This window comes from Macrotis lagotis, chromosome X (genome assembly GCF_037893015.1).
Source record: "Macrotis lagotis isolate mMagLag1 chromosome X, bilby.v1.9.chrom.fasta, whole genome shotgun sequence".
NCBI classification, from domain to species: domain Eukaryota; kingdom Metazoa; phylum Chordata; class Mammalia; order Peramelemorphia; family Peramelidae; genus Macrotis; species Macrotis lagotis.
This window is the reverse complement of record NC_133666.1, coordinates 132,857,203-132,884,180: the sequence shown is the minus strand read 5'-3', so window position 1 is coordinate 132,884,180 and position 26,978 is coordinate 132,857,203. Positions and strand designations below refer to the sequence as shown.

The following is a 26,978-nucleotide window of genomic DNA, read 5'->3' as shown; positions in this document are numbered from 1 at the left end:
TCTCCTCCCTCCCTCCCCCCTTTCCTCCTTCCCTTCCTTCCTTCTCCCTATTTCACCTAGGCTGAAAGTTCAGAGCCACTCAAAGGCCCAGTTCTAACTGATCAATATGGAAGTGTTGACCTACTCCATTTTCTAAATGGGACCAGTTCACCCCTCCTTAGACAATCTATGACCCCTTATTCCCAGGAGGGGAATTCCCTTATTAATTCAGAACCTAGTGTGAACACCCACCTGAATTATGTCTCAGACATCCTGAACTCCAGACATACTTCAGTCATAGTAGTCAGGGATTATATATAGGCTTGTGCTGCACATCCATCCAATCATCTCTATTGGTGAATTGGATGCTGAAACTAAAATTCAGAGGAGTGGAATGATTTTCCCAAGGTCACATAGTTAGTAAGTAGCCTCACTTCTCTGTGGATCAGCCTGGAAGTTTTAATTTACTTCATTTTTGACCTGGGTCAGTTGTCTGGCTTGGTGGTCTTCCATTTTTAGGAACCCACAATTCAGATGTGGAATTTAGTGGGGATATCCATTTGGTTTTAGCTTCATTACAGTTCAGGATTAGCTCAAGCTATCCATCAGCCTCAGCCTCCCCAGCAGCAGGGACTACGGGTTCCTGCCAGAACTTCTGGTAAGTTTGTCTATTTCATAGTTTGATAATTATTTTTATCATATAACTAGGTCTCAAGTAATACAACACAATGAATCTGTGAAATGGTCATATTATTTGAATTTAGACTATTCAAAATTTATGATTATACCTAAAATATAATTGACTAAGTGGAAAGATATAATAAAAATTCAAATAATGCAACTATCTCACAGAATTTGTTAATCACATCATTCTGTAATTGGTTTACTTTCCTTGTTACCTTTTTTGATGCATTTTAAAACATTCTTCTGAGAAAAGGGTCTGTAGGTTTCCCTGGACTGGGCAAAGCAGTAGTGATAAAGTTTTCTCAGAAGCTGAATCATTTATCTTTGAGTTAGAAAGAATTGCAAGAAATTCAATTTAACAAGCATTTATCAAGGACTTACCAGCTAGGTACCAAGCATTAAGAGACAAAAACTCCTGTCTTCAAGGGGCTTATATTCTAATCTACTTTAACCAGTGAGTAGCAGTGTAGGAATGAACACAGGTCTCGTGTCTTCTAGTGACATGTCCCATACTCTCTATGAAACCACAAAGGAAGTGCGTGCCCAGACAACTTTTTTTAAGTAATACCTTCTGAATTTGGATGTGAAGGAAGCTAGATGTTTGAACAAATTCAGAGTATCCCCCTGAGGCTGAATATCAATATAATCAAATTGTACTGTCTCAAGCATGTATTATACAACAAATCCAAGACCTCTACACATAACTGTAAATCATGAAGCTTGGTGGAATTGAAACTGAATAGAATAATGAATATCCTAAAATAAGTTATTCAGATGAACAATTTAGCTACCATTTATTAAGTACCTACTATGTGCAAGAGCCTTTTTTTGTCATCTTCAGTCTTGTCCAACTTTTCCTTTAAGATTTTCTTGGCAGAGATACCAGAGTGGTTTCCCCTTTCTTTTTCTAGTTCATTTTACAGATGAGGGAACTGAGACAATTAAGTGACTTGACTGGGCTACACAACTCAAAATTGTCTGATACTGGTTTTGAATTCAGGAAGATGAGCTTTCCAGATTTCAAGCTCAGTCAGTTTCAGGTATTAGAGATAAAGATTAAAAGAAATAATGCCTGACATCAAAGGATTTATATTCTGTAGGTATGCAACCTGTAGATAGGGTCAGGAATCATAACATATGTACAAAAATATAAGGCAATTTCCAAAGATATCTAATATTGGACACTAATGACCAGGGGCTTGGGAGGGGCTTTGTGAGCTACGATTGTTTCCACCACCCACAACCACTCCTTTCAATATACTTCCCATTCCTGAAAACCTTCTTAAGGAAAACAAATGTGGCACTATGGAAAGAACTAGATTTAAAACCAGGGGATATGGATTTGAATCCTGATTGCCACTCACCTTTGGTGAGTCATCTTACCTCTTTGGGCCTCACTTTCCTTATCTGTAAAATGAAGGGGTTGAATTGATGACCTTCAGAGTTTTTTCCTGATCTAAACTCTCTGATCCTCTCAGGTACCCTATTTTTGAAGGCTTTGTTATCTGTTCTTTACCACTAAGATTTTTAAGATTCTCTCTCTCCCAGGACTATTTAGATTTTAATAGGGAGCTTTTAAAGGTTGAAAAGCCTTCTAAAAACAAAGAAATATATCTCTTAAGGGGAATGTCAGGCCCTATAAAAGGCAACAAGGGCACTGTTTGGAGGGATAAAGGGACTTTTCAAGTCAAATCCAAGGTCATCTTCCCTACCCACCACCACCCATAAGCAGGTCCAGGGACCTGAGATTTGTGATCCATAAGGCTTGTCATTCATTGTCTTTGCCTGTCATCAGTGTGGCAAGAAATCCCACAATAGTCCAGTAATTCTGAACCTTTTTTTTAATGTCATCCCTCCATTGTGCATCTGCTGAAGCCTATGAATCCTTCTTAGAAGACTGTTTTTAGATAACTGTATTTAAAGCATAAAATAAAAGATAGAATTACAAAGGAAACCAATTATATTCAAATACAGGTGTAATTTTCTTTCCTATCCAAGTTCAAGGATGCCTTGATATCTGTACACAGACTCATAAATCCTAGATAAAAATCCCTGATTTTACCCCAATTCCCTTTATTTGTGGACCCTAGACCAGGGCTTCAAATAAATCAGCCCTAATCACTATTGAATACATTCTGCCCTTTTCCTCTTTTAACTATTTAGACTTTCAGGGGCATTTGAAGGAGCCTGTACACAGAGGCAGGTACCTCTGTGTTCATTGCAGAGAAGATCAGGTGAGATTTTAGAATGGGGAAAACTGCCAAACCTGGCATTTCCCATTTGATCTATGTGTGTCACCCTCAGGTATTTACTGAGCTTGTAGCTCCGCATGATACTGTAACTGGCAAGGAGACCATGCCCTCAGCAGGTTTACATAAAATGGCAATGGAGGGACCCATTGTTTAGGTGGAATCTTTGTTTCAGGACTGATCACTTTTCTCATATGATCAGTCTGAGATGAGAGGCAATCAGGAGTGTCTTTGACCAAATCTTACTGTTATCTCAGGGGCATGTCAACAACAACATGTCCTTTGTCAAAGGACAAAGAGATCCTTGCCTATGTCTCATTTTTTCACATTCCTAGAAAAACTTAGAGGGGTTTTTGTGCATGTTTGTGTCTATGTCTGTGTCTGTTTATTTAAAGGGAAAACAGACCCAAGAAGGAGAGAAAAATTGTACCTCTTCTTTGCAAAAGTGAGGAGCTGGGTATGGAACAATGCATAAAATGTCAAATTCATTTGATATGTTGTTTAGTTTTGCTGAACTAATTTTTATTTTCTCTTTATTTCTCATTGTCACAAGGGATAATTTTACTGTTTAGAAATTCAAGGGAGTGATAGAGTCAGAAATTATGGTGATGGGAAAACAAAATATAGGAATAAAAATAGTTCTTTTTAAAAGAAAGCAAGTCAGAACCTAACAGTTATTAGGAAATACATCCTCTCAAAGATGAGCTCTGACTCATGGATTATTTTGTGATAAAACTCTGTAAGCCTTGGTATTCATCTTAGGTAAATATGAAAGGTGCCCTGTGATGGAATTGACCACTTATAAAGTGTTCCATGGTCCTGGATTGAAAGATGTTGCAGGACTATTGTCATATCTTTGTGGACTGGGAAGGCTTTCTTATTTATCTTTGTATCTACCCCCTTTCCTCTTCTACTCCTAGCAAAGTGCTTGGAGATACATAAGAATTGTTTGTTGAATGAAGAAATGTGAGAATCATGATAAGCAAAAGTATCAGAAAGTTTAGTTTTGCTTTAAGAATTGCCTTCTGTGGATAGAGCACTGGCCCTGGAGTCAGGAGTACCTGGGTTCAGATCTGACCTCAGACACTTACTTAGCTGTGTGGCCTTGGGCAAGCCACTTAACCCTATTTGCCTTGCAAAACCTAAAAACAAAACAAACAAAAAAAAGAATTGCCTTCTGCCTTTTCTCCCACTCCTCCTCTTTCAGTCTCCTCCCCACTGAACACCCCTCCAACAGACCTTTGAATGTGTGTGTGTGTGTGTGTGTGTGTGTGGAGAGAGAGAGAGAGAGAGAGAGAGAGAGAGAGAGAGAGAGAGAGAGAAGAAATTGAAGAAATATTTAAACCAAAAGATGTTTATTTTATATGTGGTAAAAGAGACAAAGATTGAGAATAGGAGAGGCAGACAGGTAGAAACCAAAATGAAGGAAGAGACAAAGAGAAAGAGAGAGAGAGAGGAAGAGACAGATTCAAAGAGAGGGAGACACACAGAGATGGAGAGAGGTATATAGTCCTTTTAGCTAAGTGTCTCCTGAGCCACCACAAGCACTTTGTAGAGAGGAAAGACCACTTTTTTTTAAATGTTATCTTGAATACAGCTCAGACTTCAAATGCATCAGCAGAAGCTTCTCTCATCACCATGCATCCCAGACACCTGACTCACAGTGATGCTCTGTAGAGAAGATATGATTGATCTGAGTCTGGAGAAAATATCTCTTTGAGCCACAAATGACTCATCACCAGATACAAAAAGACTCTATCATCAGACTGTATTTATTAAAGGAGAATCATAAGAAGAAGATGACTCTTTAATCCAAAGGAATGAATCACTAATGGTAGAATTTCAAGCATCCACCATTCAAGGGTGGAAATTTTCAGATGAAGGATCTTTGAATTATAATTATGGTTGAAAAGGACTTTAAAGGGCTATACCTTCATTTTACAGAGGAGGAATCTAAGGCCCAGAGAGGTTTAAGTGATTTGCCCTAAATCACACAGCAAACTTAACATAACCCAAATCTTCCTGGTCCTTTTAACTTCACCCCATCATACTGCTCCTTCAAATCACTATATAGATAATCCTATGGTCTCATACTTTGATGAAACATATTGGACTTTTAACCACCACTGAAATGTTCTTTGCAGGCTGCTGAGAGAAGCTGCCAAGGGTCTAGCCTCCAGCTAGCTAGTCTCTTTAGGAAACTATAGCTTTCCCTCACACTGCTAACACTGTTGACCTTGACCCTGTACTCATCAGTTGTCTGGTGTCTCAAGTCCATTGTGACTGTGTCGGGCTGCTTTCTGGTAAATGCATTTGACAGACTTCTTCTAGTACTTCTAACTGAGGCATGAATATCTAGAATTGGAACACTAAGAATTCCCTGCAAGTAAAATGGAAACCAGCAAGATTATTTGCTTCAGTGAACAGCCCCAAATGATAAAAGTTAGGTGCTGGGCTTTCCAATGGAAAACAAAATCATAGCTTTGACATGATTGCTGGCCTTATAGTACAAATAATTGAGAATTGACCATTATTTCTAGACTCATATTCTCCATTTGGACCCTAGTAAAAATTTTGCCATTCATTTTTTGCCTGCTCTTCTGGTAGGGACAGTGGATGATACAATATAGAAAAAGAGAGGGACATTAGGACCCAGTGTAATTCGGCCACTTTTAGAGCACTTTAACTTTGAAGTCTAAGTTCAAATGCTGCCACTGCCATTTACTAGCAATGTGACACTGAGCAAATTACTTCACTTTCCTGAACCTCAGCTTCCTCTTCTGTAAAAGGAGAGGGTTGGGCTAGATTGCCTCTAAGATTCCTTCCAACTGCAGATCTGGAATCCTATGATTCAGCCCAGCAGTCCCATTTTACAGAGAAGGAAACCAAGACTCAGGGAGAATAAATGATTTACCCAAAGTCACCCAGATAATATGCTAGCCCAGCAGAACACTCTTGCTAATATACCACATTGGAAGGAAGAGAAAGGACCATCTTTAAAACCATAACTAGAGGATCTCTATGTATTAATTTGATCTAGAATAAATAAATTGCTTGGTCCAGGATAACAAATGTCAAAACTCATATACCTTTACTATTCTTTACAATCAAATGCTGTTTTTCTGCATTAATGGTGAGTAGAAATAGTATAAGATTCTCAGTAGTTTTACATGAGAGGTATTGAAGTGTAATGGATAGTAATAGCAAGAAAATATATGTGTGTGCATATATCTGTGTGTAAAATACATAGACATAAACATAGACATGCATATATATGTAATGCTTTAAGGTTTGTATCATTATACGTGTTATCTCATTTGAGACCTACAACAACCCTGAGAGGTAGGTTCTGTTATTATGATCAATTTACAGAGGAGGGGACTAAGGTAGAGAGATGCTCATTCACTTGGTTGGGAGTTACGGAGATAATAAATGTCTGAGGCAGAATTTGGATTCAAGTCTTCCTGACTCCAGATCTGGAATTCTATGCTTACCACAGTACCTGGTACCATCATCAGTGTTTAATGAATGTTTATTGGCTGATTTGATTGTCCCCTGTTATTTAGTTGTTTCAAAAGAATACTGAACTTGGATTCAGAAAGATTGGCTTGCTGTATTGCCCCAGAGACTTACCCAGAGAATCTGGGTAAATCATATGAACTTCTCTGGTTCTCAATTTCCTCATCTGTAAAATGGGCATAATAATATCACCTGCCTCTCTGGATTTTGGGGAGGCTCCAGTGAAATAAATGAAAAGCCTTTGCAAATGTTAATAATGCTCTTTGTACTTGTGAAGTGCTGCTATTATTTCATTGGCAACAGATTTACCTTCCTAATTAGGTTTTTTGAAAATGTATTTGAATTCCTGAGCCCACAGTGGCCAGACCATGTGGGGGACAACTGAGAAATCTTCCTACTGTTAAAAAAAATTGGCAACAGGCCCTGCATAGAGTAGATTACCCATCCTCAGTTAAATAAAAAATATTGGTCCCAAGAGATGTACTCCTTGAAATCTCATTGGAGTCCTCTGTTAGGGAGTGGTAAAGTGGAGATGCCCTTGCTTGTCCTGATCCTAGATGAAATTGTTTTCTCTCTGACCTAGGGGCCAGATGCTTCCTAAATTGCAAGCAGGTACTGGGACCCTTCCCCAACTCTTCCTTGTTAGGGTATGTTCCCTAGATTTCCACATTTGATTGACAAATTTTGGTGGTTTGCATTCCAGTATGAGCCTTGCCTTTCATTCCAATAAGAATGTAAGTGTCTTCTGGAGGACAGGGAAATTCTAGCTTTTCATTTTTCTCCTTCCATGGCCTGCTTCCTGTATTGTACTGATGCAGAGTACCATGAGAGTATCCTTGATTGGGACCTGAAAGGGACCTTAGAGATGACTTAGTCCTCATATCTTATTTTATTTCATTATTGCATTTTATTTTGTTATTCACATTGTCATATTTTGTTTTGAGACTTAGTTTCCCTATTTTGCCAACCCTGGAAGGGTAGTAGCCATCTATGGATCTGATCCCAATACTAATCAGCATGGAAGTTTAAACTGCTCTGTTTTTCTGGCCTGGGTTGATTCATCCCTTCTTTTGGCAGGCTGGCAGCCTTTCCCTCCCTGGGACTCACCATATTGGTACCAGACAGTAAGGATACCCAGTGGATTTTTTTCCGTCTGCTACCACTTCTAACTCACTAACTCAAGCAATCCCATCAGCTTTAAGGACTATGGAATGGGTCGCCAGTCAGGTTCCCTGAGTCCAGAACCAGTGCTCCTTGCTCCTGAAAGAACAGAGTAGAGAAAGACTTCAGAGATCATCAGAGGGTCAAACCCCCTTGCTTTATCAAAGAGGAACTGAGGTCCTAAAAGTTGAAGTTGCTGTTCAGAATTCCAGAAAAGGGAAGAGCTATATCTAGTAACCCAGGCTTCCTGACTCCCAGTTACAGGTTGATTCCATGATATTGGGCTACAGTCAATCATTTGGTTAGGAGCAAAATCCCTGAGATGGCTGATAAGAAATGAAATCTAGTTCTGTATATTGAGCATTATCCAGTGAGCAAAATGGATGATGGACTTCCTTCCTTTCTCCTGGTTCCTCTGGCCCCTAGCAGAGGGTCCTATAGCTCATTGCTTGGTGTTTCTAGTTGATGAGGTTTATAAAGGTCCAAGGTGAGGAGGAGGTCAAACCCTTTGCTAAAATGTTTTCTGTGGATTTCATTTATCAATTCTCTCTTTTCTTCCCATTAGGCTATCTGTGATACTTTAGATTTTTCCTTTTTTTCTTTTATTAAAGTTTTTATTTGAGTGAGATTTTTCCTTTTTAAAAATTTGTATTATCTCACAAAACATGGGCTATCAGTTTTTTTCTCTAGAAGTGACACCCTTAATGGAGAAAGATTTTTTGACCCCCTACCTGGAAATGAACAGTTTGGATAATTCCACAATTAGGGCTGACACAATTTGGGCAGCTGAACTTGTCAGAGTTCAAGTGTTAGGTTGAATCTAATACTTCTGAGAAAACCGTCAGGATTCTTTCTTTCTATCTAGGCCTTTGGCTGACCCCAGGATGGCTGATGGTTTGTCAGCCTCCTCAGGGGCAGAGACTGAACCTGGGTTTTGTTGATATAAGGAACTCCTCTCTGGGCTAAGGCTGTCTCGCCAGACTCACCCAGCCAGGAAGTCTGAGAAGGGGAACCTGAACCCAGAGCTCTCTGGGCTCTGAAGCCCATACTCCAGGAATGGCTCTAATATCCTTGTTTTTATTATCCACCCCAGGCCCCATGGAAATACTTGCATCTGTTACTGGATATAAAGTAGCAAGGCATTGTACTTGTGTTGGGTTTTATCTTTCCTCTCTGGTTACTTTCTCCCAGCCTTGCTGATGTGTGTGGCCCAGCCAGAGTCATCAGCTTATGTTGGCATTGGCCATAAGTTTCCACAGAGCCTGGGAGTTGAGGCCAGTGGTTGGAATCCAAATAGGCAGGGAGTGGCTAGGGCCAAGGAGGACTGTGGCTAGGCCCACCTGGTAAGAGACTCGACTAGGGAAGTCTATTGGGCTGGTGAGATTTGCTAGAGTTTACCAAGTGTCTCTGCAGGTTTCCCTGTGTAGTTTCTTAATTGTTTTTATGATAGTGTGTTCATGACTAGCAGCAGGATGATATTCAGTCATATATCTTATTCTGGACTTTGCTTCTGCCAAATCTATTTGTGAAAGGATGGAAGACAGGTAAAGATGAAGAAAGGGAGGAAAGGAAAAGGAAGGAATGAAGGAAGGAAGGAATGAAGGAAGGAAGGAAGGAAGGAAGGAAGGGAGGGAGGGAGGGAGGGAGGGAAGGAGAGAGAAAGGAGGAGAGAGTTAAAGGGATAGGAGGAAGGAAAGAATAGAGGAAAGAAGGAAGGAATAGAAAGATTGAGAGATAAAGGAAGGAATAGAGGAAGAAAGGGGAGAGAGGGAGAAGGGAAGGAAGAGAAGGAGAGAGGAAAGAATGGAGAGAGAGAAAGAAAGGAAAGGTGGAAGTAAGACACAGAGAGGGAAGAGGGAAAGAAGGAAGGAAAGAAGGAAGAAAGGGAGAGAGGAAGGAAGATGTCAGCCATTGTGTTCATGGCTTTTTACAACTATTATCTCATTTGGTCTTCACAACAATCTTAGGAGGTGGGTGCCGTTTTTCTCTCTATTTTACAGTTGAGGAAATGAAGCAAACAGAGATTGACTTGTCCAGAGTCACAAGACTAGTAAGTGTCTGAGATTGGATTTGAATTCAGGGCTCAATCCTCTTATCTACCATGTAGGATAGACATACTAGGCAGCCAATATAAGAACTTAAATTAGACATTCTACCATTTGGGACCTGGCACATTCCTCTCCTATAATCTCCTTTTCTGCCAATTCATGTCCCTGGCTCTAATACAGTCATCACCTTAAGGAAGTCCATTGGATTGCTTGTTCACACTATGTCATAACTTAGTTTTAGAACTGGAAGGGCTCTTAGGTTTCATCTAGTTCAAACTGCTAATTTTACAGATGGGGAACTGGGGCCAAGAGAGCTGTGACTTACTCAAGGTCACTCAAGCATAGGACTATGGATGTCGTGTTTGCTTAGAAGACTTTAAAGACTGCCATGTTCAACTTCTTCATTTTCCAGATGGGGAAATTGAGGCCAGGAAAGAGATTAAGTGGCTTGGTCAGGTTCACCCAAGGAGGCAGTAAATGACAGAATTTGGGATTCAAACTTGCATCTCTTCTCTGATTCCAAAACTGGCTCTTTTTTATGTTGTACCAAGATGCCTCCCCTCTGCAATACAGTAATTCAGCTTTTGGGATATAGATTGCATTTTGTTACCTCATGTCATTTGTCCTGTTCCTAAGAGATTCTGAACTCCTCAAAGAAAATTTTTCTGCCTGGGCAGTCACCGAGGTCTGTTGTGTCACCCAGGGCTGTGCCCTGAATGCTGTCAGATTACCTTGAACTTTTCCTAACCTGGCCTGGCCCCTCCTCTGGGGGTTGGGTTTTTCCTTACACTCTGGCAGGTGGAAAAGTAGAGATCTGGAGGTTCCATTAGGTGCCTCAGGCCAGGTAGTTGATTCAGAGCCAGATTTAGGCTGAGTGCCAGACTCTTCACTTCCTGAATTACTTGCCTAGACATTCTCTCTCTTTCCCAGGAACTGGTGAACCTGATAAATCTCCAATTATTTGCCTGGGAAGTACATATCCTATTGTACCCTCCTGGTGGGGGACCATGAAGGACATTGGGTTGAACCTCAGAGGCCCTCGTTTTGAAGATGAGGAAACTGAGGCTCAGGAAGATTTAGTGACTTGCTCGAAGTTTTACAAGTAGCGTCAGAAGAAGGATATGATTCCAGGTTTTCTGACTCTAGAACCAGTATTCTTGCTAAACTGGGTTCAAGTCCTCCTACTTGTACTATATGCTTCCTGGATGACCTTTGGTCATACTGTGGGTCCTTTCAATGCCCCCAGGAAAATTCTCTTAGAACAATGAATAACAAAATAAACAAAAAAAGAATAAATAAAGAGAAGTTCATAGGTGTCTAGATCTGGAACTGGAAGGGATCTCAGAAGTCATCTAGAGTCCCTCATTTTACAGATAAGAAAAGTGAAGTCCAGAGAGATTCAGTGATTAAGGTCTCATAGTTAATGAGTTTCAGAACTGGTATTTGAACCCAGGGCTTTTGACTCCAGAGCTAGTGTGCTTTCCTGCTGCACTAAGCCATCTTCATGAGTTCGAATCTGACCTCAGACTCTTCCTTGTTGTATTAACCTGGGCAAGTCACTTACCCCTATTTCCCTCAGTTTCCTCATCTATAAAATGAGCTGGAGAAGAAAATGGCACAAACCACTTTAGTATCTTTGCCAAGAAGATTCCCAAAATAGTCAGACTCAAATGACTAAATTACCAAAACAAAAATCTCATTTGATCTTTACAACAACCCTGGGAGGTAGGTGTTTTATTATTCCCATTTTACAATGTAGGAAATTGAAGCAAATAAAGGTTAAATGACTTTCCCAGGGTCACACAGCCAGATTTGACCTCAAATCTTCCTAACTCCAGACCCCACATTCCTTCTACTGTGACATCATACTTCCTTATCAAGAGGTAGGACTGACATTCTGGCTGGGGCATAGATAGGGATCTGTACCATTGCATAAATCTAATCCTGTCTCCCCACTGCTGAACAGAAATCTGGCCAGGTAGGCTGCAAGGACAGAGGATGTCCCAGATAATCTGCCCCTACTTCATTTTACAGATTAGGAAATGGGGGCACAGAGAGATTAGGTGAATAACCACAGATTTCAGAGCTAACAAGCAGCAAAGACAAGATTGAAACTTTTATTCTCTGATTGTCCAGAGCCACCTAAACTGTTCCCCCAAATCTTTGTCTGAGGCTGGCCAGTTTGGAGAGCAAGAAGGAGAGGAGTGCAACATTCTGGTGGAAAACTGAAATTACCCAGTGATAGGGGAAAATGTTGTATTTCATTTCTTCTTCTTCTTCATTGTTTGGATTTGTATCACCAATGCCTATTAAGGGCCTGCTATTTGCCAGACACTGCTCAGTATTTTACAAATATCTCATTTGGTCCTCATAACAACCCTAGGTGGTATGATTCTTGTTTTATATTTGAAGAAACTGAGGCAGACAAAGGTTAAGTGACTTGCCTAGGGTCACACAGCTAAGCAATTATTAAGTGTTGGAATCCAGATTTGAACTCAGGTCCTCCTGAGTCCAGGGCCAGTGCTCTATTCACTGTGCCATCTAGTTGCCTGATTTTGTGAATGGCTTGTCTTCCACATTTGGTGGTGCTGGATGTGAGCCTGTCAGTAAAACAGGTGTGGGGGTGGGAGGGGGCTCTAAAAGCTCATATCTCTTATTGTTTGCTTGGGGAGGCAGAGACAAACAGAAAAGACAGCAAGAAGACCTGAGCAAATCCTGAAGAGTGAGGAATAGGTTCTGAAGAAATATAGCATGTGTGGCAAATGAAGGAGCATCGTGGGGAAGGCTTCTTGGAGGAGGTGGGCTGGACCGGAAGGAAGTGAATAATGTATCCTGGTAGAGAACAGTTCATACCATCTTTTTTTTTTTAAAGGTGTTTTGGTTTTTTTGCAAGGCAAATGGGGTTAAGTGGCTTGCCCGGGTCCACACAGCTAGGTAATTATTAAATGTCTGAGACCAGATTTGAACCCAAGTACTCCTGACTCCAGGGCCGGTGCTTTATCCACTGTACCACCTAGCCGCCCCTTAGAGAACAGTTCAGAGGTGTATCCCAGGAAAGAAAAAGAATATGAGGATAGGTACAGAGTCATGAATGAACAACTGCCAGGGGATGGTAAGATCAGCTTTGCTGACTAGAGTACAAGGTGAGGTGGGTTAAACACTAAAGGGCTGGTTGCTGTCTTGGCTGCCAGCCATAGAAATGTTAGTTTTTATGGAGGGGATATATGACAAAATTATGAGTAAACTCCAAAAATCAGGGATTGTGTTTTCTCTTAATTTTATATCTTCCTCAATATCTAACTTAAGTGTTTGTGGAATTGAATTTGACTAAGTGGTGCAATAGATAGAGTGCTAGATCTGAAGTCAGGAAGACCAGGGTGCAAATCAAATCTCAGACACTCATCTTGTTTAGCTCAATTTGTTCATCTGTAAAATAAACCAGAGAAGAAAATGATCAACCCCTCTACTATCTCTGTCAAGAAAACCCCAAATGGAGTTACAAAGAGTTGGACATGACTGGAAAACAACTCAACAGCAGTAGCAAAAGTTGAACCAGCTTCTGATGGGGGAATTACTTGTTGATTATTGGCTCTCAAGTCAGAGGGAATAGATTCAGATTTCTAACCATTACTATGTGTGTGATGGGGATAGGGACTGGACTTAAGGTTTCATTGGTTTGGAAAACTTCAGGTCTAGGAAACACCTTCTACCAGTGAAAATCAGCTTTTTCTCTTCAGCGCAGTCTTATAGAGCAGCCTGGATGTTAAACGTGCCAGCAACACTTTTCAGTGTTGCCAAGAACCAAATTAAACTGTAGTTAGGAAATATTTTTAAAAATACAATGGAACAGAGATTATGTTAATATATGGAATTTTTTTTAAAAATCTGTTTGCAGCCAGAAGGGATCCTTATATGAGGATAACATGTCAGATCCTTCCTTTCTCCACTGTTTCTTGAAGTCTGTCCAAGCTTGTGTTTGTTGCTTTTATGATATCCATCTCATCCTCTGCCATCCCTTTCTTTTGCCTTCAGTCTTTCCCAGCATCAGTCTTTTCCAATGAGTCATGCCTTCCCATTATGTGACTAAAGTATTTAAACTTCAGCTTCAGTATTTGTCCTTCCAATAGATAGTCAGAGCTAATTTCTTTAAGTATTGATTGATTTACTTCCTTGTTGCCTAAGGGACTCTCTAATATCTTTGCCAGCATCACAATTTGAAAGTGTCCATTCTGTGGTCAGTTTTCCTTATGATTCAGCTCTCATAGCATGTTGTTGCTGTTGTTGTTTGTGCTTGTTTTTGGTTTTGTTTTTTACAGAGCAATGGGGTTAAGTGACTTACCCAAGGTCACATAACTAGGTAGTTATTAAGTGTCTGAGGCCTTATTTGAACTCAGGTCCACCTGACTCCAAGGCCGGTGCTCTATCTACTGCGCCACCTAGCTGCCCCTGTGCTTCGTTCTTGAAGAAGACCATGACATCAGGGAGGTGATGACATGATGTGCACATGAATTGGATTTGAGTGAGGGAGACAGCCTCACTTTCTTCTCTGAAACCATCTGAGTCCAGTGGCCAAATATGGATCAGAATAATTAGAGATGACTCTGGATGCGAGGCAATCAGAGTTAAGTCGTTTGCCTAGGCTCACACAGCTAGTAAGTGTCAAGTGTCTGAGGCCAGATTTGAACTTAGGTCCTCCTGTCTACAGGGCTGGTGCTTTATCCAACTCCACCACCTAGCTACCTCGATACTGGAGAAAACAACAGCATAGTAGTTTTGACTATACATGCCTTTATCCATGGGGGTTTTCTAAAATTTGGTGGCTCTCCAGTTTCTATTTGAGTTTGACATTATTGGGTCATGGAAAATTTAATTGACTTGTTCAGGTTCACCCATCTAAAATGTGTCAATCTAGACCTGAACCCAAGTCTTCCTATTTTTGAGGTCCATCTTTTCATTTTCTCAATTTATATTTCACTGCTGTTCTTAGCAAAAAGCTTCATTTACAGAGTATTTTCAGTGACTGTCCCTCAGGTCAAGAACTCTCTCTCCCTACTCAATTCCAGTTCCTGGCTTCCCTGGCTTCCTTCAAGTCTCAGCTCAAATTCTACTTTCTTCAGGAAGCCTTCTTCAAGGAGCACCTTAGTAGAGGGCAGCCAGGTGGCACAATGGATAGAGTACCAGCCCTGGAGTCAAGAGGACTTTAGTTCAAATTTGGCCTCAGACACTTAATAATTACCTAGCTGTGTGACCTTGGGCAAGCCACTTAACCCCATAGCCTTAAATTTAAATAAAAGTACCATAATGCTGTCTATACCTTATTTGGACATTGTTATCTAAGACCCTTGAGACAGGGACTGGTTTTTGCCTTTTTTTTAAAATCCTTAGCACTTAGCACAGTACTTAGAACATAATAGACATTTAATGGATGACAGTTGAGTGACTGATTCTCACTGTGTGATTTTAACTAAATCCCTCAGTTTCTCTGGATTTCATTTTCTCACCTATAAGATGAAGGGATGGATAAAAGGATCTTTGGATTTCTCTTCTAGTTCTAGATTCTGTAGGGTTGGGTCTCTAAGGTTTTTCCTATGCAAAATTCTATGATTTTATAATTTTCTGAGGGTTAGGCAGTTTGAGGACTCAGTGGATAGTCAATAAGACCTGAGTTCCACTTTGGCCTCAGATACTTAACTGGCTGTATGACCCTAGACAAGTCACTTAACTTTGCCTCAGCTTCTACTTAATTTGTATATAGGGACAAGTAGGTGGCTTAGTGAAAAGGGTGCTGGGTCTGGAACTCAAAGACCTGAGTTCAAATTTGACCTCAGACACTTACTGACTATGTGACTCTGGATGGGTCACTTCACTGTCTTCTCAGTTTCCTTAACTGTAAATGGGCTGAAGAAGGAAATGGCAAACCACTCCAGTATCTTTGCCAGGAAAACTCCAAATGGTGAAAGTGACTGAACAACATTAGTAGGGCCTTGGGCAAGTCACATTCTTGGTACTTTCTCAGGGTTTTCTTTATTGTTGTCATTGAATTCCTTGGACTTGTGGTTGTGGTTATGAACCCTTTTCAGAAGAATATTTTGTAATAGTGTCTTGCTTTTTCCAATTACATTTAAAGACAATTTTAAATGTTCATTTGAAAAATTTTTGTTCCAAATTTTTCCCCATCTTCCTTTCCTCCCTAAAAATGGTAAACAATTTGATATAAAGTGATAATTGTATGTTTGAATCTGCATTTTGATTCCTTTGGTTCTTTTCTGGATGTGGATAACATTTTCCATCATGAATCCTTTTGAACTGTCTTGGATCATTGTCTTGCTGAGAAGAGCCAAGTTATTCATAGTTGACCATCACACAATGTTGCTGTTACTGTGTAAAATGTTCTCATGATTCTGCTCAGTTAATTTTGCATCAGTTCAGAAGAATATTTTGAAATGCACAAAATAAAATACAAAGAAAACTATATTTGAAATATTTGAATATAATTATCTGTCTGTCAAGTACTTGTAAAGAATCAGATTGGAATAGATGGATCTCTGAGAGTCCACTGAGTTTTACATTTTGTGAAGTAAGTATTCCACCAAGACTGAGAGAGTTTTATGGAGGGCTATTTACAAAGGTTAAGGTCCTTGAAGTCAGAAACTGTCCTTTATTTTTTTTGTTTCATTTTTCATTTTTTTTTTTATGAACTTGAAAATCACCTCAAACAAGAACCTTTTCAAATACAAAGAGGACCTGGAAAGTTACCTATGAAAGACCTGAGTTTATAGCCCTTCCTAACACTTAACTCTTTGCTTTACACAAAGGAGCTATGATTTCTGTCAATTTAGGGAACTCCCTTGACCAATACTGATAACAGCCTTTTGTAAGGTCTTAGAGAGTTCTCTGGCAGTTGCCTGAGGCAACTTGAATTTAGTTCAAGATTAAAAGGCTTTCTCAAGGTCATAGTGTTGGAGACTAGAACCTAAACCTTCCTAATTTCAAGCACTCTATTCACTCTCCCTTGATGCTTCCAGGCTTTACAAATAGCAAGCATTTAAAAAGTGTAGGATTGAATTGAATCACTTCTGATGGATATTGAGTGGGGTTGGGATTTTCTCAAAGTGAGAGTGTTGGAGAAATCTAAGGCCCTCCCAGAAAACACCCAGTCTTCATGGGGGGAGGAGGCTTTCCTTGGGGTTTAGCCAAAATTGTTAGGAGTTTCACTCAGCCTCTTCCTGGTCTGCAGGTTCTGGGCAGAGGCCCAGTGAAGTTTTGGTTTAAGTAATATTTTGATGTTCATGTTCCAAAGCTTTAGAAAGTACAGTATATTGATTTGAATCCAGGTCAGACTGGTTTACTGGATTGTCTTCAGAGAAACTAGTTTGGTTGGCATCTCAGCATAAGTTGGAGCTTTAGAGGTCATCTAGCACAGCTTCTGGGCCTCTAGGAAGTGCAGTGGATAGAGTGCTGGGCTTGGAATCATGAAGACTCATTTTTCTGAGTTCAAATCTGGCCTCAGACACTTATCAGCTGTGTGTCCTTTTGGCTAGTCATTTCTTTCTGTTTGCCTCAGTTTTCCCATCTGTAAAATGAACTGGAGGAAGATATGGCAGACCACTCTGCTTTGCCAAGAAAACTCCAAATGGGGGAGTCAATTGAAAAATAACTGAATAACCACAACTAAGCTCCCTCATTTTATGAATGGGAAAGCTGAAATCCAGATAGATTTGGAGACTTGACCTATCAACTCACACCGGAGGTTGACATCTCAGCTGTCAGAGTGATTTTCCTAAAGCATAGGTCTGACCATGTCACTCCCCTCACTCAGTAAACTCCAAAGGCTGCCTATCACCTCCAGAATCAAATATGAAATCCTGTTTGACTTTTAATTGGAAGCTAATTCTCTCTCCCCAAACTCCCATTCCCATTTTTGAGGTTTTCCTCTATCTTTCTCTTCTCTAGGTTCTCTACACTATAGTTACTCTGGCATCCTTGCTATTCCTCTAAAAGGATACTTTGCCTCTTCACTGAAGTCTCTCTTACCTTCCTCCTTGGTTCCCCTGATTTCCTTCATGTCTCACCTAAAAATTGCGCTTTCTGGAAGAAGCCCTATCTCTTAAAGCTAATACCTTTCCTCTGAGATCATATATAATATTTCTTGGATGTGTCCTTCTTGTTGATAGTAATTTGCATGTTATCGCCTCCTTGGGGACCTCTAGGTTGATACAGTGATAGAGCTACTTTGTGAAGAGGCACAATAGTGTAGTAGGAAGAGTAATGGTTTTGAAGTCAAAGAAAGGATTTAGGTTCCAATTCTGGATCTACCATTTTCGTTTCTGTGACCTTAGGCATCTATGAAGGATAGACTAAATTACCTCCAATGGTCTTTTCAACTGCTGATCCTATGAAGTGGATTGACTAGCTGACAGGTTGACTAGCTGTTAATAAGTTCTCTTCTAGAGTGAGCCAAACTCAGCCTTCTTCTGACTCCTATTCATTGATCCTTGCCCTTCCTCTTGGATCAACTCTGGCACCTCTCATTAGACCAGGCTTCAGATGTTGTCAGACATGAATCATTTTGCTCTAGGAAGTTTGGAGTGGGTATTGGGAGGGAGAAACAATAGAAAGTGAAAGATAATCCTGCTTCCTCTTTTTTGATATTTTTTTCTTCACTTTCTGGGCAGAGACATCTCTGGAGTATTGCCATCTGGACTATCCCTTCCATCTTTTCCCTTCTACTTAGTGAGGAAGGATGGTATTATGAATAGAGCACTAGACTCAGAGGCAGGAAGATCTGGGTTCAAATTCTCCCTTGGGTACTTATTAGCTATGTGGTTGTGGAAAAAATCACTTTATCTCTATGAGACTTACTTCCTCATCTGTAAAATGAAGGGCTAGGAGAGATAACCTCTAAAATACCTAGTTAATCAGGGACTGAGAGGAGAGACATAGAAAAACACACACAGAGATAGAGACAGACAGGAGAGAAAGAAGAGGGGGAGAAGAGAGAAATAAGAATGGGGGAGGAGAGAGTAAGTACTTACATCTCTTCCAGATGTAAATCTGAGGTCTTCTCAAGCATTCAATCAATGAGCATTTTTTTTTTTTTAGGTTTTTGCAAAGCAAATGGGGTTAAGTGGCTTGCCCGAGAGGCCACACAGCTAGGTAATTTTTAAGTGTCTGAGACTGGATTTGAACCCAGGTACTCCTGACTCCAGGGCTGGTGTTTTACCCACTACACCACCTAGCGCCCCCCCCCCCCCATGAGCATTTCTTAAGCACCCACTCAGAGTCTGTGTTAAACACTAGATCTCAATTTTTGTCCTAGCTTCCTAGCTTCAGTACTGCTAGGAAGTTATTAATCTCCTCTGAGCCTACTTTTCCTTACCTGGGAAAGGGGGAGAATAATATTTCTGGTGTCTATATTGTAGTATTGTTTTAAGTAAAGAGAAGCTATATAAATGTGAGTTCTTGTAAATACCTTCGTCCCTTGATGAGTAGCATGATTCAGTCAATTGGTATTTATTAAGTTGATATTTTTAAAGGTATTTATTCGTGCCAGACATTGTACTGGTGACCAGGAATATAAATACAAATGGGAGACCCTGACTTGACAGGACCTGGGAAAAATTAGTGGAGAGTCATTGTTAGTCCTCTTTTCCCCCCTCACTCCAAGATTTGCTCAGATGGAGCTGCCCTGATAGCTCTGGGAAGGTATCATTTCTCCATGTTCATGATGTCCCTTGTGCATGGATCAGGTGTGACTGACCCTTCATTTCCTCCTTCACCAGATCCTTGCTTCCCACAATTGCGGGTGCTAATTGCAACTCAAACCATCCATTAAATATGTATAAAGAAAGTGAGAACAGGCTCTTGACTCCTCATAAATAATGACTACTCTGTGTAGTGTAAATGTTTAGCATAATGACTAGATCAGAATAAACAAATTATGACATTTCTGTTAGGAGGATTGAATGGGGAGTGTGCTAAAAGTGAGAGAGACAGAGTACCCAAGACACTGCCTGTTTGGGGAGGGAAACACTCCTAGATTAATAACTGATTTTTACTCTTTTATTCTCTGTTTTAGTGTCTCTTTTCTTTTGGGGCCACCATTGCCAATTAAAATAACAGGGAATGCTGATAGAATCTTTCCGGGTTCCTGGGGAAAAAGAATGAAGTGGTTTACTTGTTATCTTCCCCCTCAACTAATATGGGGGGCCTTGTTTTGGCCTTTCTTTGTACCTCCAGTGAAGTCAAATAAACAAGCATTTATACTATGTACCTGGCCGCAGCTAGATGGCATGTTGAACAGAGCATCTGGCCTGGTGTCAGGAAACCTTATCTTTCTAAGGTCAAATCTGGCCTCAGATACTTTCTAGCTCGGTGACCTTGGCAAACCATTTTCACACGTTTGCCTCAGTTTCTTCATTTGTTAGATCAACTAGAGAAGGAAATGTCACACCACCCTAGTATCTTGTCAAAAATAACCTCAGATGGGGTCCTGCTAGGGACAATTGAAATATGCTGGATACTGTGCAAATCACTGAGTCTACAAAGAAGGTTAAAAAACACAGTTTGCCCTCAGGAACTTACATTCTAATGAATGAGAAAGCAGGCAAACATAAATATATATACATATATGTGTTTGTGTTTGTGTGTGTGTGTGTGTGTGTGTGTGTGTGTGTGTGTGTGGCTTAACAACAGGATGAATTGGTCCTACTCTCAGAGGGCAGGCCCAATACTAAGAGGGAAGGGAAATGCCTAATTTAGAAGGTGGGATTTTAGCTAAGGCTTGAAGGAAACCAGGGAATCCAGGAACCAGAGATGAAGAGGAAAAGTATTCTAAATATAGGGGTGCTTAGCACAGTATCTACCCATAGTAGACATTTTATTAATGCTTACTGTTATTGTTGATGATGATGAAGATGAAAAAGAAGGGAGCCAAGAGTTTGTGAGACCCTGATACAGTGTGAAGGATTCCCATTTTTTCTTTCTTTTTTCTTTTATTTTTAACTTGTGAAATAAAACAAGTGCTTCCATAACATATTATCAGAATTAAAAAAGATGATTACATGTAGAACTGCAAATCTATTATGTGTAACTTGCTATTCCTTTTAAATAAAAAAGTTATTGTGTAACTTTTTTCTTTTTTCTTCCCTTCCCCCCACCTTAGAGATGGCTACCATTAAACACAAATATGTTTGTGTGTGTGTGTGTGTGTGTGTGTGTGTGTGTGTGTGTGTGTGTGTGTGTGTGTTTGCAAAATCATTCTATGCATACTTCTATTTATCGGTTTTTTCCCTCTGGATGAAGATAACATCTCTCTTCATATGTCCTTTGTAGTTAATCTACATATTTATAATATACAGAATGACTTGGTCACTCAAAGTTGTTTTTGAAACAATATTACCATTACTGTATTTAGTGTTCTCTTGGTTCTGCTCATTTCACTTTTCATTATTTTGCCCAAATCTATCCATGTTTTTCTACAATCAACTAGTTCATTATTTCTTATAGTACAGCAATATTCTGTCATTACTATATACCATAATTTTCAGGCTTTTCACTCAGCCCCATTCTAACTCTGTATTTCATTACCTTCCAATATCAATGCTTACCAGCTCTGTGACTCTGGACAAGTTACTTAGCCTCCTGGGTCCTAGAGCTATAAACTTATGACAATTTGCTTTTTTTTTCTTCTTATTAAGGCAACTCTTACTGTTCTGAGTTAGGTGGCATTTATTCATAGGGTCATAGGATCCTGCCTGTGTCTTTGTTGATCCTGAGACCCCACCTGGTTCATTTTAAGAGCTGTTCACTTGTGCCACCAACTCCAAATCATAGAATCGAAAGGAATTGGAAGAGATATAAGATACGGTCTAGTTTCACTTCTAGCCAAACCAGCACACACTAGGTAACATACCAGGCCAGGGGTTATCTCTTCTGAGCAAGAATCTCTTTCTACAACCTACCAAAATATGAGACTGTGTGTCTCCTATCATCTGTACAACCCAGAGCTCAGGGTTGGGCATTTGACCTATGGACCTAATTTAAGGCTTGTGAGTGGAATCTGTTGAGTTCGTAGTCACTGACATGGGCATGTGAGAACATGAGGGGATATAGAATCCAGGAGTTTTGTTCACTTTTTACAGTAGCCTCTGATATGAGTCTGAGTCATCAGGGGCTGGATCTTGAGGATAGATTTGGACAGAAGATAAAGTTTAAATGGCTTGAAATAATTTGCCCGGAGGAAAGAGGTTTAAGTCAAAATGGGTGGAAATAAAAGGTTTCCTTCCATTTGCTCACCTGACCAGTTAGACAAATGGACCATTTCCTGATTGTGGATGCCTGACCTGAGGTCAGATGTGAATGCCTCTAAAGCAAATGACCTTTTTCAACCTTAGCAAAGAAAGAGGTTGCAGGCATACCTCACTTTCAACAAGTCTCACATAAGGAAAACCTTTAAACAAATCTCACATGGTAATCCTTATTTATACAAAAATAGGGATTTGGGAGCATTGGTTATTTGTCTCATAGAATCTTTATGAAAAGATTTATAATAGGTAAATCACTTAACCTCTTTGGGGGCTTCCTTCAGTTTTACTCATCTAGATACAAATAGAACTTTGAACCTGGAGTCAGGAAGGCCTGAATTCAAATCCAGCCTCAGAACCCTTTAACTGTGGGAAATTGAATAAGTCACCCCCACCTGCCTCAGTTTCCTCATCTGTACAATGAAAATGATAACAGAACCTAGCTCCTAGAGTTGTTGTGACAATGAAATATTATTTGTAAGGTATCTTGCTTTAAAGAGCTATAAAATGCCATTATTTTTATAATCTGTAAACCAAGAGGGTAGGTTTTCAGCCTCTGAGGTCTCATTTCAGCCATGGATCTATGATCCTATAATCCTTATAGTCATCATTTTCTCTATTGCATGCCAAAGACAAACACTTGTATTTATTTCAAATATGAATTCAGAGAATGATGACAAACTTTATAAAAGGATTATTAATTTTACAGAAGAATTCACAATAGAATTCCTCTATATCAGCAGCTTCCCTTTTGCATTTGAAATATGATTAGAAAGAGTTTTGAATTATGGGCAACATTATCGGCAGTATTTTAAAATGATTTATTATAAACTTAAGGGTAAACATCACTGTAACTGACAAAATATGCACTGCAACGATTGCACTGAAATAAGTGAATCTCAGTATATAAAGTTCAGTCATAATTTTCCAGTCACTTCTTCCATTCGATTTCTTGGTTTGTTCATTCATTCCCCTGCTTATAGTTGGTAGTTTACTTTTTTGTAAGTTTTTTTTGGCAGTATGCTGGTTCTGCCTTTTTTCCTTTGCATTATTTCTTGTCTTCCAGATTTCTTTGTATTCTTCATTCTCATCAATCTTTTTATTTTTATTTTTTTATTTAAGGCAATGGGGTTAAATGGCTTGCCCAAGGCCACACAGCTAGGTAATTATTAAGTGTCTGAGACCGGATTTGAACCCAGGTACTCCTGACTCCAGGGCCGGTGTTTTACCCACTACGCCACCTAGCCACCCTATGATCATAGTTCTTAACCTGGGAGTTTCTTCAAAGACCGTATCCTTCATTTTTACAAATGAATAAGCTGAAGTCTAGAGAAGGTGTCATTTGTCCAAGATTTCATAGCTAGGTTGAGTCAGCACTAAAGAAGTCTGCACTGATGACTATTAATCTCATACTCTTTTCCATGTGCCATACTTTTCTTTGTTTCCATACTGATTGTTCTAGGTCATTCACTGAATAGAACTAATCTATCTGCCTCAGTTTACTCATGTGTAAAATGAGAATAATAATAGCAACTGCCCTGCAGGATTGTTGTGAGGTTAGAATAAGATAATATGCGGCAGCTAGGTGGCACAGTGGATAGAGCACTGGCCCTGTGGTCAGAAGTACCTGAGTTCAAATCTGCCCTCAACCACTGAATAATTGTCTAGCTGTGTGACCTTGGGCAAGTCACTTAACCCCATTGCCTTGAATAAATAAAAATTTAAAAAAAGAATAAGATAGTATATGTAAAGATAATACTTGTAAATATTTAACTGCTTTATAAAGACTAGCTATCATTATTATGATCATCATCACTATTATTATAATTATTTTGTTTCTTAGATCCAGACTGGGCCTCCTACACTCTTGGAGTATTCATTTGCCTGAGCTGCTCAGGAATACACCGCAACATCCCCAATGTCAGCAAAGTAAAGTCAGTCCGTTTGGATGCTTGGGATGAAGCACAAATAGAGGTATAAAGTCTGCTTTCTTGGCTAGGTCCTGAGTATGCCCTTTCTTTCTCTCTCTTTTCTTCCTTCCTTCTTCCTTTTCTTCCTCCCTTCCTCCCTTTCTCCTTTCCTTCCTACTCCTTCCCCCTTATTCCCTCCTTTTCTCTCTTCTCATTCTCCTTTCCTCTCTCATTTCCTTCTTTCCTTCTCTCTTCTCTCTTCCTTCCTTTCTTTTCTCCCTCCGTTCCTCCTTTTTTCTTCCTTTCCTCTCTCCTATTCCTTCCTTCCTTTTTTCCTTTCTCTGGATAGACAGAGATAGAAGGAAAAAAAATAATTAATCATTAAAAACAAATAATAAATTTAAAATATAAACCTTTTCTAATTTCCTCAACTGTTAGTATTGCCCTTCACTTAAATGATTCTTTTATTTATGTATCTGTGAACAATCACCTGCCCCTGTAAAATGTAAGCTTCTTGAAGACAAATCCTGCTCCACATGTGAGTTTGCATCTTTATCACCTAGCATGATTCTGGGCACTTAACAATAATTAATTAATGATAATTAATAAAATACTACACTTACTGATTGATTTTCCTTGAGAAGATTCCAAGGAGGTGGGTGAGGAAATGAGAACATCAGATATTTAAGATTCCCCTTAACCTCCATTCTTTGTGTTTATCACTGGAATCTGACCACATGAGAAAATAGTATCACATAAGGAAACAAAACAAAACAAAAACTTTTTTTTTTTAGTTTTTTGCAAGGCAAACGGGGTTAAGTGGCTTGCCCAAGGCCACACGGCTAAATAATTTTTAAGTGTCCGAGGCTGGATTTGAACTCAGGTACTCCTGACTCCAAGGCCAGTGCTCTATCCACTATACCACCTAGCCACCCCAACAAAAAACTTTTTAAAAAAAATTTCCTCCCTGGGGCAGGTAGGTGTTGAAGTAAATAGAGCACCTGTCCTGGAGTCAGGAGGATCTGAGTTCAAATCCAGTCTCAGACACTTAATAATTGCTTAGCCGTGTGACCTTGGGCAAGTCACTTAACCCCACTGCCTTGCAAAAAAAGAACTAAAAAAATTTTTTTCCTTCCCTGAAAATAGAGAACCCAGCAATAATATGCTGTTGGATTTTTAGATGTCTGGTCCATGTTAGTTGTGCTGGATCAAGAAAGGATCATTTGGCAACCTTCCAATTAAAATATTCCTGCTTTTCCAGGAGTTAAAATCCCTTCCCAGTAGAGAGTCCTCTAACCCTTGGAACCAGGAAGTACAGAGAAGCATTTGTTTTCCAGATATTCCCAACTTCTTTTTTTATCTTTTATTAAAGATTTTATTTGAGTTTTACAATTTTCCCCCCAATCTTACTTCCCACCCCCACCCCCCTACAGAAAGCAATCTGTCAGTCTTTACTTTGTTTCCACTGTACATTGATCCAAATCGAGTGTGATGAGAGAGAGATCATATCCTTAAGGAAGAAACAAAAAGTCTAAGAGATAACAAGATCAGACAATAAGATATCTGGGTTTTTTTCTAAATTAAAGGGAATAGTCCTTGAACTTTGTGCAAACTCCACAGCTCTTTATCTGGGTACAGATGGTATTCTCCATTGCAGACAGCCCAAAATTGTCCCTGATTGTTGCACTGATGGAATGAGTGAGTCCATCAAGGTTGATCATCACCCCCATGTTGCTGTTAGGGTGTACAGTGTTTTTCTGGTTCTACTCATCTCATTCAGCATCAGTTCATGCAAATCCCTCCAGGCTTCCCTGAATTCCTGTCCCTCCTGGTTTCTAATAGAATGTTCTCGATTTCTTCCAAGAAGGTCTTGAGTGCTTTTACTGCTTTCTACCATAATGATTAGAGAATAAGACCACCCACAACCCCCTAGCCAGGTTTGTGCTAGAACTAGCTGAACCTGCCCTCAGGTTGTTAAATCTTCAGTGTAAGCATGAATACTTTGAAATCAGCAAGTGCTATCAACCAGGACTTTGATTTATCATTTTGTTGCTTGGACCAGTAGTGAGAAATTCTGGTAAAAATGAGAATTAAACTGTACATAAGAATCCCAGTGGTTGTGTATGGACTTAGAAAACCACATATTAATATCATCTCCATTTTGTTGTATTTATTTATTTTGTTAAATATCTCTCACTTATAATTTAATCTAGTTCTGCTGCTAGATTTCTCCAGCAGTTAGGCTGAGTATTTGGCACTAATAGTCTAGACTTAAGAAAGTGATGAAGAAAATATGAATGATGCAGTTATGCATACATTTCCCCACTCCCATCAGTCATTTGTTATATTCTTGACACTCTTGTTTTACAAAGCACTTTGCATTCATTATCTCATTTAATCCTCTCAACAATCTTGTCACCTAGGTACTTTCATTATCCCCATTATCCAGATGGACAATATGAAACTACTGGTTCAAGGCTGAACTATTGGTTCAATACTGGTTTAGTTTTTGGAGCCAAATGTGAACCCCAGTCTTCCTGATTCCAGACCTGACACTCTCTCCAATGTGCCACCTAGGTGCCCCAGCCCATTCAGTAAACATGTCAAAATAATAATAAAAATAGCAATAACAGCAGCTAGCATTTATGTAATACTTTGTTTTCCTTACAAACATCATCTCATTTGCTCCTCACAACAACCCTGGAAGTGGGTTCCACCAGGTTCACAGTCAACCAATAAATGACTGAAGTCAGATTTTAAACATTTACTTCAAGTACAGCACTATTATACCACCTGAATTTTGAGGCACATAAAACATGTGAATGAGCATTCCCAACATCCACACCCTTGGCATCACATCTTTATTGCCAAATGAAACCTTGTAGAAGAAATAAACATTTTTCCCAAAAACATATTCCTCATACTAGCCCCATGACTAGAAGTTTGGTCGGGTTATTTTACAGGACTTTCCAGTGGGTTTTAGAACAGTTTATAGCATGAATTTGCATTAGGGTACATAAGATAGAGATAAGGATTATATAAATATAGGACCTGTGATTTCTCTGATAAAGAAAACTCAGCCATAAGGAGACTCTCTGCCAATGTAGAACAGTACCTCCTAAG

The 26,978-nt window shown here is 39.6% G+C and overlaps 1 protein-coding gene across 2 annotated transcripts in view; it reads left to right on the top strand.

The window, feature by feature from the left end:
- ADAP1 (ArfGAP with dual PH domains 1) overlaps positions 1-26,978 on the top strand; it is a 169,561-nt gene that overhangs the window by 11,912 nt on the left and 130,671 nt on the right. Inside the window, exons 1-2 of one of the 2 annotated variants that reach the window (XM_074206130.1) lie at positions 9,364-11,618; positions 23,789-23,919. Coding sequence is in view for 1 of the 2 variants with exons in the window: in XM_074206129.1 (XP_074062230.1) it covers positions 23,789-23,919 (131 nt within the window). In the remaining variant the exon portion in view is untranslated. Of the gene's footprint in view, positions 1-9,363; positions 11,619-23,788; positions 23,920-26,978 lie in introns of those variants that run through there. The other variant, XM_074206129.1, reaches the window with a different exon arrangement.